Source organism: Leuresthes tenuis, unplaced genomic scaffold (assembly GCF_036924035.1).
Source record: "Leuresthes tenuis unplaced genomic scaffold, fLeuTen1.0.hap1 SCAF_14, whole genome shotgun sequence".
Classification (NCBI taxonomy): domain Eukaryota; kingdom Metazoa; phylum Chordata; class Actinopteri; order Atheriniformes; family Atherinopsidae; genus Leuresthes; species Leuresthes tenuis.
In genome coordinates this window covers 8,517,353-8,530,758 of record NW_027325368.1, presented here as the reverse complement: position 1 = coordinate 8,530,758, position 13,406 = coordinate 8,517,353, and the positions used below count along the sequence as shown (strand labels likewise).

The window sequence follows — 13,406 nt, the reverse complement described above, 5'->3', positions numbered from 1 at the left end:
TTAAATATTTTCCTTTATATATGTTATAAATAACAGATTTAAGATATGTCTAGTGTCACTAAATGAATAGTCATTGTCATATGACAACCACAAGAGTGGGACAGGATATATTTGTTCAACATTAAAATTGTGATTATTGCAAACCGCTGAAACATACCCCTCAATCCAGTGCTTAGAAATATATAGTCACTTTCTCCCTCTACACATTTGAGAGTGCAAACAATGATGTTGTCTATTCACTCTGTCCAATCACAGAAGTTTACGCTCTCACCAACTCCCATGACAGCTCTACTCAGACTGGACCGGATTTCATACATTCCTGGAAACGCAACCACAGCAGCCAAGACAATACCACCACACCACAGAGAGGCGTTTCTTTGAAATGCCTCTGTCTTTGTTTGTCTCTCTATGTCAAAAAACAGCTACTGGAACCATATATCCTTGACAACAGGAGGTCATTTTGAAACTAAATGTAGACCCTTGTCAATCTGCCTGCATTTTAATTAGCCATGAAAACTGCTGTTACAAGAGGAATCACCATGTGTGTTTATCCATGCAAAAATAATAAGGGAACGACATTGTTTGACTTTGTCATTAGTTGTATCTCCCTCCCTCTGCTGTGAAAATATACTCATTCATACTCATAAAATGACACAAATCTATTTATTCAAGTAAAAGAACATTAGTGATCCATCAAAGCTGTAAAAAATGTACGTTATGATGCTTTCCAGGTCAATTAATGGTCTTCTTGAATGTCAGCCTGACATATAGGATCAATATATGAATCTGATCAGAAAGGACACACAAGGTGAACTGAGATCCTCCTAAGGATCCTCCGAGCAAAGATTAAATTGTTATACTAAATAGTAAATAGTCAACTAATATTTGAAGTTGAGCATTAAAATCATCTATCTTTGAATGATAAAAAATGGAACAATGATTTGGCAAAAAGTCATCAATAAATAGTGATTAATGAAATGATGAAATGTTAAGAACATTTTAATCACATCACATGATGCTCGTGGGTGGATGCAGTTTGTTTATTTGTCTTCAAAATGTAAATCTTCTATTTTCTGATTTTTCCTGTACATTTTGACATTTGTGAGCTTAAAAAAGGCAGTTTGAAGTATTTTCCCCTGGAAAGACTAAAGATGATTTTCTCGGCTGTTTCCAAAATAGTTGTGTGTCACTGTAAAATTAAAACAAATAACAAAATACAATGATTTGCAAATCATTTGAACCATTTATTTAACTGAAACTAATACAAAGACAAATCTTCAGATACTGAAACTGAGAATCTTGTTTAGAAAAATAAATAAATATATATACTTGAATAAAATTTAATGCCAGTAACACTATGATAAAAATCTGTACAGTACAGTTACATCAGTACTGAAGTGATTTTTCCTTTTTGTCCCCCTGCCCTCTTTTGTGCCTTAGTGTGTGTTTGTCCCTGTGTTTGAGTGTCCGTGGGTGTGGCCTGACCAGGGCTTCAGCACCTGACACACCTGCACGGTATTAGTTGCTACATCAGTGGTTATAGGTTATCAGAGTCCTTCTCCAACAAGCTGCCAGATCATCAGTCACACTCGGCTTCAGTAGTCTTGCTCCAAGGCTGATTTCTTCTTGCTAGTTTGTATTCCCCTCCCTTGTCATGTTAATATGGTTTCTCTTCTCTTGGATCCACTCTAACCTAGTTGCTGGTTCATGGACCACTCTAGACCCAATTCTGTCTTTCTGTCCTCTTTCTACTGGATTGTTCCCTTCTCTGTGTTTCCAGTCGCCTGCACTCCTCCGTTCAACACATTTTTAGCAAAAACATTTTCCAATAAACCTTTAAAAACTTCAAAGTGTCACTGTTCCACAGTTTACCTAGTGTTGCATCACTTCTTCTAAAATATCTAAGTGTTTAGTATCTCAGAAACCAATTTCTGCCTAACAGTTCAGGCTGTCATGTATTTTCTTTTTTTTAATAAAAGCACCAAGTTTTTCAGTGAGAGACAGTTCAGTACTGGAGGTAGACCTGTTTGGCACCTGGACTATATTATTGCAAAGCAATGCCTTTATAATACAAGTAGGACTTGGTTTGTCTTGCTGAAATAGGCAAGACCTTTATTTCAACTTTAGAATAATGTTAGTTTGTAATGCAGGTGTTTCGTAAAAGCCCAAAGATCACAGACATGTAATATTATTTTTCAGCCAAAGATGCTCTTTTTAAATCCAATCTGTTACTGAATTGTGGCCAGTTGTTATAATCAATTCATGAGATATTCCACCAGCTTTTGCTGCCATTTTCCAAACAATTTTTTAACATGTTGCTTGGGAACACATTCATAAGGCTCCCATAATATTCAAAAGACAATAAACTCTCTCTGTTTCCCCATTTTAAAGATTTTCACACTGTCCAAAGTGCTTTGTAAACTGCTTTTATTGGTAACCAGATCTTCAGTGGCAGCTTCTTTGGGTTGCCATTCATCTGTCCCTAAATTCCCTCAATAATCTGAAGGTTCTTGTACACTTTTGAACTTTCATGGCTTTCAATTTTTTTCACCACTGATAGAATTTCCATAGACTCCAAAACTACCAGTAGTTTAAGGACTACTTTTAAGGACTACTTTTTCTTTTATTGAACTCATCAAATTCAGTTTGTGGCAAAAAATAAATAAAAATCCCTACGATCTATTTAATGAACATGTGTCATTTTTCCATGGGATCCTAATGATCAATGAGCAAATAAAGATAACATTAACAGGCTGGCTGCTATTACTTTACTTCAACTAACTTTTAGCAATTTCAGCTTTTCCAGATCAGCACCAGCGGGAGTCACAGTTGGAGGCAGGAGGAGGGGACACCTCCGTCTGTTCTGGAGGGGCTCACACGTGCCCTCTACCGGCCAGACAGCGCGCAGACAAGCCGCTGCTCTCCTGGAGCTGCCGGACCACTCAATCCAGGCGTAATTCAGGAATCAGGACTCACTCACACATTCCTCCTCTAAGAGAGAAGCAAGCCGGGAAGGAGCAGCCGTGGCGGCGACAGTGTCCCCTCACTCCCCGACAACGCGCTAAGGGACGGAGGGCAGAACGAAGCCACTTTAGACTTTCCACAGTTAAAAGTACAGTTCCAGAAAAGAAAGAAGAGTTGCCAGTTAACCCCGCGCCTGGGGGTTAACGCTACGACGGCGCTGCCGACATGGATAAAGTTATCAATTGCCTGTTTGCTGCGATAACCCTGCTCTTGTCCGTTCAGGGGGAAGTTTTTAAAGGTAAGGATGAATATTTGGTGATGTTTGCAGGTGCCAAAAACATGTTCACTTATTTTATGCAACAACCATGGCACGGGTTAGAGAGGAGATGCACTTAAAACGAGTTTCGCACAATTATGATTAAGAGTTTATTTTGAGTTCAAAACCTGCAATTAATATATAGGTGGAAATGCTTGCCTATGCGTAATTATGGTGATGGAAGGAGGTGGCACTTTGTGTTGAAATAAGCTGAAAACATTAATTGGATGATCAACTGAACGCCACAGTTCACAGCGGCGAGCTCTCGGTGTCAGCTGGAGTTTGTTCTCACCTTTGGCGCTGGTGTGCGTTACGAGCAGGAGAGGTGCGGAGCGACTCCGCCGCGCTTAGTGTCACGTTTACGAGACCACAAGTTTAAAGAGTGCGCCGTTTGTGTCTAACTTTATTTTGGTCCGTCTAATGTGATTAACTTTAAGAGATTCACGGACCAAATACACCTCTTTGCGCTGTTGCTCAGCGGAGAGGGTTAAACGCTAAACGACACCTTCTGTCAAAAATGTACCACAAACTTCAGTTGTAATGTCAAATGGTCTGAGGGCACGAGTTACACAGTTCAAAATGTAGTCTCCTGACAAGAAATGTTTGGTGCGTAAAGCTCTTTGTTCTCCCAAGTTAATTTGGTCCTTTCTAGGTTTTGATGCAAAAGGTAATTAAACTTATACGCATGATATCAAAGTCCCTATGCTTTACTTTGTATAGGCCGGTTTTATTTAATAAATCTTCTTTTCCCCCGTGTAAAGCTTGACACTGAAGGAATGACGCAAACTCGATCTATGCATGACTGTTTGTGTTCAAAAAGCTACAAATGACTGTGGGGAAAAAAAGTCAGTCGAAACTCTTGGGTTTCATTTACCCTTAAAATTGTTTGCATTGCCATTTTTATTTTAAGTTTCACTTAAATTCACTATTTGACAGACCTCTGATGCAAACTTCTCCACATACAGCATCACTCTTATTTAAACGGACGATTATGCATTCATAGAGAAGCCCGTTGAAAGCTCAAAAGAGCAAAAAGTTCAGGAATCTACACCAGACTGTGATACTTAAATAAGTGGGTGGATCTATCGCATTCAATATGATGACTGCAGATTGCTTAAGAGGAATTTAACATCCAGAGCCTAAATTGGCCCTTAAAGAGGTCATTGCTGCCTCAACATGGTGACATTATCTATGTGGAAAAAGGCACATTAGCCCATATTCAAGTCAATCAATGAATGTCCAGTCTGACACTGATCCATACTGCCAGGACATTTAGAGTTGCATTTGATAACCTCATAAACAAATGGAACAGACTGCTTCTAATTCTGAATGTGTTTCCTTGTATGCACCCCTTCAGAAGTGGTGTGTGTGTTTGTGCTTTATGTGTGATGTGTGGTTTCACTCGTTGGATGCTGTGGGATTTAGAAGCATCTGATGCATTTTGCAGAGCGCCTGTTGGGGGCAGCATGGTACACACATAATATGATACCCAGATGATGAAGTTAAGCCACTCAGAGTGGAAGACTGGTAGTCAGACACATGGATCAGAAATCAGATACACTTTGGAAAGTATCTGTGGCAGTGCGTTTACAAAAAAAACAACCCAACTTTAATTTTATAAAACACCTCAAATGATAATTAGTGCTTTCTATTATTTTCTCCAATCTAGACAAATTATGTTTTTATGAATGAGATTGGGTATATTCCAAGACCTACAGGAGGCTTATTAAGCATTTTATGGTAAACAAGCAGATTTCATCAAGCAGTTTCGACACCATGGGTCAATTTTAGTGACTGATGACTCTCTTACCCTGAAGCTCAAAGTATTCCCAGTCCATTTTTGCGTAAGGGTTTATCAGTCTTGCCCGCTGGCAGTCTCAGGAACGGCAGATTTATTGAAGTGGGCTGCTCTGCAGGGCTCCCAGTGGTGCCGAAACCATCAATAAATGTGCTCCTAATTGCATGAGTGTGTGTGTAAATATGTAAACCAGGAAGAAATCAATTTGATGTATTTTGCTCTCACTGGGTTGGTGACAGATTAGCCACACACAAATGGAGAGTTTGAGGCTAAATATGAGCCTGTGCATGCGGCGAGAGGCATTTGTTTAGAAGAGTATGCGATAACAGCTCATGTGATAATTAGATGACTGAGGTAACCAGAGCACCAGTGCACAGTATCAACACCTTGTGACTGCACAGCCTCAAGTCGATCACAGACAATGGTCCTTTGGAAAAGTCTTTTAATCCAGTTGTTAGATGCAAAACCATCACACTCCATCAATTTAATCTCCTTTCTGGTTCTTGTTTATGTGCCTGCACGTCTGTTCTCAGTGGTGTGGGAGAGACAAACTGTTCTTTTGGTTTGTTCCCTCCTTGTTGCTTTCACAGTGCTCACTGGATAGGTTCAGAGAGAAAGCCAACAAACAAAACATCACTATAGATCACTTGTTGTGTATGGCCTGCGCACTTGTTTTCTGCATTATGAGGCCAGTTTTTTTCTTTTTTTTTTTGTTGTTTTCCAGAAGGCCAAGCCTTTGATATCTATACTCTGTCTCTTGACCGAGCACATTAAATTCCAGGGAGCTGCGCACACTGTTATGTTTACCACTTTTTCCAGCAGCCATAAAACCTGCCTTGTTTTCTGATAGGGCTAAGCCGTGTGTTGAGAATAATACCCGTGCTCGGAGTCTAGAAGAGCTGTAGTTTGTCACTGCAGAGTGACTGCTGCTGATAGTGTCCTGGTTGACCGATCCTGATTGTCATCCAAGCTGTGACTAAGGAGTAAAACAACATATTGGCTGCTTGAGGAGATAAACAGCACTTCATTTAAAGTCTGGCAATAATTTAGACAGTTTTTCACTTGTGAAATGTTTTTTTTTCTAAATTCTTTTGCTCTCAGCTGACTCAGATTTAATAGAGAGTTTTCCGAAAGGTGTCCAAAAGGGTGGCTGTTTCCTTTGTGTGAGCCAGTGGAGAATGAAATTAAATATGCATGTCATTTTTTTTTCCTTATACGATGGCTTCAACCACTTTTAGAGGGTGGAAAAAAGCTCTATGGTGATTGATGATAGTACAAAGCAGAAAGTGAGGTGTCTGCGTTCTTCTCTAACTTTGCTTTTCAGACACTTTATTATGATGATAATGAAGGCTGTGGAAACGCACGGATTTACTGAAGCTCTTCAAACACGTGTGTTTTCCCAGAAAAGGGTCTGCTGAGTTTGTCAGCTGAGCGGTCTTAAGACTGGAGACAACTGGAGGCTGTCAGTTATAAAAGCTAAACTTTTGGGTTAGGATGTTAAGTGCCGCTGACTTAGAGCATGCATTTAAAGTGAGTAGACTGATGGTGTCATTCGTATTTTACTGTCTAACACACTATTATGTGTGAAATTACAGTTTGACCGTTATTGGCACAAGATTTGAATACCTCTGACAGACTGTGACATTCAGTTGTACAAACCTTGCACACCTGATATCTCACCAAGAGCCATATTACAAACTAATGATAACTATAACTGATGCATCAGCAGCAAAAATCAAGATCTTAGAATTAAAGATCAGTTCTGGGTTTTTTGGACTAATCGAAAACCAGGAGTCTAGAGTAACAAGATATGTTGCATTCTGTGAAAAGGGCACACAGTTTTTGACACATTATTCAGCCTTGTTAAAATGGGAGAAGTCAGCCTCTGTTCTCTGGAGGTTGCCACAAGGGATTCTAGGAAATGTAGGGAATCAGTTTCTGAAGTAGGGGACGTCGACGAAAGGAGGAAACAACACCTCATCATGCAGAAACTCCAGAGTTCCATTTAACATCACATACTGATGAAGCATAGCATTAAATGATTAGACAAATGTGGATTTTTACATTATTGCAGGGAGCAAGTCGCATAGCAAGTGGAAATGTCATGTTGCAGCTGGTGTTAAAGCAAACTGGTGGTGGTTATTTTATAGGTTGGATTAATGTGGGGATGGAATATGTCTATAGGCTGATTTTTGTTGTGTTGGCTCTGGTCTCCAGTGTGTTAGATCTAAAATTGAGCATTGACTGTGAAGTCAAAGATTCCACATGTGATTTCAATCTTTAGTAAGCATCAAACATCTACTTGAAAGATGTAAAGATTAAAGATGTAGCAGTGTAGTTATGTAGAAACTGTGTAAATTAACATGCACCTAAAAAAAAAGTTATTCTGCTAGATCATTTAAATTCGAAATGTAGCGCTACATTGACCTTGCAGCAGGTCATAGGGATCATAAAAGACCCCCAACATCATCAGACACTTTAACTGTATCTTCGTGTCTTCTGTCTGGTTGGGGAGAGTGTTTGCCTTCAGTTAAGTGAAGCACATGATGGTTTGGTCAGGTGACCAACCTGGCTGGTCAGCAACATTCCATTGTTGACCAGAAGAAGTGCTTTGGGAGCTTCCAATGTGTCTAAGGTCATTGTCCTGCTGAGTTTTAAAACCAAACAACTAAAAGGCTGTGATTTTTATAGGATTTCTTCAGATTGTATACGAAAGAAAGCCTTGAATTTAAGCGAACTTAAAGGAACAGGCAGATTAAAGTAAAGCCAATAAAACAACAAACATGTCACATTGCTGTAAGTGCAGAAATTGGCCGATCATGAGCACTTTCAAGTGAGGAAAATGTTGAAACAAAGTTTACCAGTACGTTCCATCATCTTCATTTCCCTGGAGTGCCACTCCACATTCAATCATTAGCTGTTGATTTGCAAGTGATTTTATTTACATTCTTGAGAGGCAGTAATAGTTTGAAGTTCACTCTCGAGGCGGCTGATGTGGCTATGTTATCTGCTGTGGAATGATAATGCTCTGAGATGTGTCTGTGTGAGGGATGCTGGACAAACAGAGATGCTCTAATTATGCACAGCTCCTTCTTCAAATGAAGAGGATAAAAGCTAATGAATCGCACACAGGCCAGCACAGGGGCTGCCTAATGAAGAGAGAGTGAGAAACGGAGCGGAGAGTGTTTGTGTGTTTTAGGCATGCTTGAACAATTCTGTGATCTCATCACCATGTTTTTAAAAAAGAAAAAAAGTCCTCGTTGGAAAAACAACTTACTATGCAGCAGATCATGTTTACAGAAGTCTGCATTCATTGCAGTTGGCTCAGAGAATCCAGGCACTGTGGAAGTTTTCACTAATTAATGCTCCAAGGGTCTCAATTGTTATTAATGGTGACAAGATGGAGGAGGGGAATGAGGGAGGAGGAGGAGGAGAAGCAGTTAAAATCAGGACATAACAGTGTGCAATTGATTGTTGGACCTCTTCTCTGCATACCACATTGTGTGTCAGCTTACTTTTGCCCATTTTCTTTTTAAGAAATAAAGCTATGAGAATCATCTCTTTTCAGTGACAAATGACTGGCAACCTCCAAGGTAGTTTTCTACTCAAATTGAATTGACCCCAACCCTGGCACATTCCTCACCCATCTTCAAATCCCACTGCTCAACTCAGGGGTTATTCTGTGAATTGAAATTGATTCTGATAGAGCACACCTTGATATTTGGTTCAGGTGAGCATACAGCCTTGACCCAGAGCATGATACTTAAATTCAAGTCCCACCACTGCTTTAGCACCGTGGTCACGTAGTTGAGAAGGTGCAAAGTTTCTTCTGTAATTTCATGAATAACTCAAGTTGCCTCCTTCATGGGACAAGTGCACTTGCTAACTTGGAGGAGACTCCGTTTCATGCCAAAAAGCTGTCTGCGTGGGCCGCTGCTGTTGGTAGTGTCGGTGGTGGCAGTGGGAGGAGGAGGAAGAGGGAGCTGCTACTGCTGTTTCACCTTGTCTCCTGTTATTTATTAGGCTTCTGTCAAGGCTCAGGCAGTAGGCAGGTGTACATCCCTCCTCCTCCTCTGCCTGTCCGGGCCTTATGAGTATTACCAGGGGCGAAATTCTCCATTACTGTCAGTCTGAATCTGTTGCCGTCACATTAGCGCACGTCATGCAGTCATTAATGCATTAGGCCTTGTTTGAGTGCTGGTTATTTGCATTGGATTTTACACTGTCTATTTGCCCTTGTGCTAAAAGCAGCCTTGGTTGAACTTATTGACCATTTAGCTGTTCAATAATGAAGTGATCCCTGAGGATGAATTAGGCCAGCAGTGGTCCTACTAAACAGTGGTTATTAGCATGGGGGGGGGGACAAGAAATTTAACTGTGGTGTATATTTTTATGCTGTTTTGACAGGAACATGTAGTAAAATTTGGCTTTTATTTTCCAACTAGAAGGCAATGCGAAGACATCCCTCTGGCATATGATTGCACCGCTAACAGCCGTGTACACTATTATCCACTCTGATCCTCCACTTCTTCCTCCCAAAGCACAATGTACCTGATTATACTCCTATCGGTCACACTCTGGTGCCTATTTGGAGGCTGTTATCTGTTCGCAGTGGAGACTCCTCAGGGAAGCATACAGCCGATAAGAGACTGTTGTTCTGTAAACAGCCCTCTGACCTCCTCAGGCTGGGCCTGGCTCCTTTTCAAATGGGTGTCTTTTGTATTGGCCCTGAGCTCAAACCACCGCGTGACTGATTCCCCAGGGAAAGGTTTAATGGCATTATTGCACACTCCGCGCTGCACAGGGTGGTCACTCTGAAGCATTTCGAGCCAGAGGGGGGGTGTCTGTGACTTCAAAAGAGCAGAGGAAACAGTGCAGGAGAACAGATGCAGTGTTGTCTCTTGCTCAAATATTCAGAAAATTATGAAGAAGATTATGTGACCCGAGTATGCCCTTGAAATGCACTCGAAATGACTTGTGGGAATGGAATTATGTATGTAGCTGTATTTTCCTCTTCTGTCAATCACAAGGAAAATTATATTCTTACTTGTGTATGTCCTTGTGACATCAACTCTTTGCAATCTGACTTGAGTCAAGTGTATTAATAGCTCTTCTGGGGACAATTTGGCTAACTCCAAGCCCTTCCACTATTGAAGGCATGTAGTACAAATGTTGTATCTCACTTTCTGACACATTACTTGTTAAACTTGCAAAAAACATCTGAACAAATAATGTTTTAAAACCAGCATCAATGGACTGTATGACAATTAATGGTGGTAGGCCTGCTTAGTTATTTTGGCATTAAATACTGCTTCTCAGAAACTGCTATTGAAACGCAGCTGCAGGGCTTGTGTTAAAGACAGAGCAAACACAAAACAATAACTGGAAAAGATGATGCTTGGCTTGAAGCTTGACTCCCACCCTGTAATCAGTTAGCCACGCTAAAGAAATTACAGGGCACAAGAGTCATTAGAAGTGTAACTGAAGCTTTGCATTGCAAACGGAAACAAAGTTGAAAACACATGTTTCTGGAATAATGCGCATCTGAATAAACAAACTGAGGAAAATCTGACAAGTTGATTGTAATGATAGTATGCTGCCGGCCAGGAGGATAAATTCAGTTGAATGTGATATCTCTGACACTTACTGGAGCAGCAGAATACAGACTAATTAATGTGGAAAGCTTCAAGCTTCCGTTGGTTTCAGCAACATTATCTACAATAGAATCGCCTTAGTGTCACATATGATGACAAATGGCATCAGATTTAAACAATTTAGAGTACAGTTTGTGGGGGGTCATTTTAAGTAGTCATCATATCAAAGTAAAACAATCTTTTTAATCCATTTTAAAGCTCACAATACCTTCAAGGGCTAGCTATGTGCATATTTATCTGTAGTGTGGATTTCATTGCACTTTGCTGTAGCTATAGTTTGAAATAAATGTGAACACATCCTTTCCTTACACTGCTCTCTTAGCAACTCCCAAGTCTAATTGAGGCTTTGTCTCCATTCCCACAGCTCTAAATGAGACATTATTCATATTAGGAGCCTAGCTGCATGTGGCCTGCAGAGTTATAAAATATTTCTTTATTTTGCCGTCCTAAAATAGTGCGGCTGCTTTGTATGTGGTATGATTGTGATGCTAGCTAACTCACGTTACATGTCTGTACTCATTATAGGAGCAAAGTTTTATTTTGATTATCTGCTAAAATATTTGTTCATGTTAAAAAAACATTATTTTTCTCATACTCTAATGTAAAGTGCTGCAGCAACTCCTATCACCTTCAGGCTGAAGCTCTCCCTTTTTTACCTTCCATTGTCTTTAAGACCCCCTTCTTTTAAGGCCCAGTCTACCATGACTGGTTAAAAACTATGGATTGGGAGGCAGCAGCTAATTTTTTGCATGAAGCATGAGAATTTGCCAACTATGCAGCTATTATAGAAACATTGACATGGTGATGTTGACAGGTAGTGGAAGAAAAGCCTGGGTTGCCAACAGGGTTTTTCAGGCCAATCAAGCACATGGTCATCATTGTCCTCCTGCTGGTGTGGACTTTGTCAATTTGCTGACCTTGTACAAGCACAAAGTGACATGACACAATGAAGAGAAAACCCCAAAAGCATGGTGGGGCGTCTGTAATTTACAAGTTATGAGGAAATGTGCTTGAAGTTAATTATTGTGGAATAATGTACAACCGGATTTCATGTCATAACGTGGAGTGTACCAACACTCCAAAGCGCTCCAGTGTACCAACACTCCAAAGCGCAAAACATTGTAGTTCGTCTAAAAAATTGCACATTAACTAAATTTTCCTGTCTCATTTTCCTCTGAATACAAAGACACTGCTCACATGTTACACCGCTATGCAATGGGAGATTGTTCTTACACAATGTCTTAGACATTCAATACTAAATATTTCGGCAGAAGAGCTTTAGGGATGAAGGAGGAGGTGGTTGGAGGCATTACTTCACCAACTCTCATGCATGACACCCAAATATGAGGCCTATAACATGTTATAGTTATGTCATTTTACTACATTGCTCTCACTTGCTTATCGTTAGCTTTAAAATTAGCATATATATTCAGGGTTAGAAGATTAGAAATGTTTGGGTATTCATGGTTTTGGGGTCCTATTTTATCACATGGACGCTGCCCTGCACAAAACAACAGGCCAAGGATACATTGCAATCTCAAAAATTACTTAATGGATTGTCATGTCCAATGCTCATGCATTGTGCCACAGCCACATGTTGGAGATTTGGAAAAACATACCTGGTACACATATTCTGGTAGGATGGGGCAGTTATAGTAGCTGTTACATTCAACAGCATTATCAATGAAATTCTGACTGGACTGAAGAGGAGGATATTCACAGAAGAGGTGATGCAAGTTATTTTGATGTATTTAATAATTTATTATCACTTTTCGTGATTTAATTCACAAATGATGCTAACTAACACAGGGCTTATTGCTCATTTAAAAAATACCTTTACCTGCAGTTAGAAACAATACTCTTATTTTAATTCTAATCCAATCAGTCAGATATAAACTACCAGTATTTTCACTATATGTCTTTATCTTTTACAAGCTGATACTGTTTTCCAATATGAATGGTTTCCATTCTGAAATTTTTTTAAGGTCAAAATGCAGCAGATATTACATTCATCCCACTAAAGTCCTTGTCAGCCCACTGAGTAAATAAATTAATCAGAAAAAATATCTTCTAAAGTATTCATTAATATAGCCTTGTGGTATGTTCCCTTCACCCAACTTTAGAATGCCATTAGTAAACTGGAAGCCACAGCACACAGTAATGCCCTAAGCGAAAGCAGTAGAGAGAAGTTTATTTATTGTAGGATGTGTGCAGAATTAAGTGTTTATATCAGTGAATGTTCTGTATAATGTCCATGCCTCTGTCGGGAAGGCTAGTGTGGCTCATCTCTGGAGCAGTTCCACAGCCTAATTTAGTCGCTGGGAGGGTACAGCAGCATCCAATAGTGGTCTGGTAAGGCAGAGGTGCACAGGCTAGGTTCAGAGAATGAATAATTCACTCCCGTGAGCCCACATTTCTTGCCGTGAGACTAATATTCAGCAGCACCTGTGTATTTGAAAATCTTTCTCCCTTCAACTCCCCAGGTTCCTTTGGGGAAAACCTCACCCTGGCAGCACCCCAGCTGCACTTTCTCTACACTGTCAAAATAGTACTGCCATGGCTGGAAATGTATAGAGGGAATATAGATCAGTGAACAGTAAACTGTTGTGTGACTGGACTGGAAATGCTGAGAATATAATGAGAATTTTTTTTTGAGTTTTTTTTTCCTGGGTCT

At 40.1% G+C, this 13,406-nt stretch overlaps 1 protein-coding gene across 6 annotated transcripts in view; it reads left to right on the top strand.

Annotated features, from left to right (window-relative positions):
- Positions 1–2,897: 2,897 nt before the first annotated feature.
- LOC140268994 (receptor-type tyrosine-protein phosphatase mu-like) overlaps positions 2,898–13,406 on the top strand; it is a 158,191-nt gene continuing 147,682 nt past the window's right edge. For all 6 annotated transcript variants that reach the window (XM_072364013.1, XM_072364012.1, XM_072364011.1 and 3 more), the window contains exon 1: positions 2,898–3,262. In XM_072364013.1, coding sequence (XP_072220114.1) covers positions 3,190–3,262 — 73 coding nt within the window. In that variant the 5' untranslated portion in view covers positions 2,898–3,189. The remainder of the gene's footprint in view (positions 3,263–13,406) is intronic.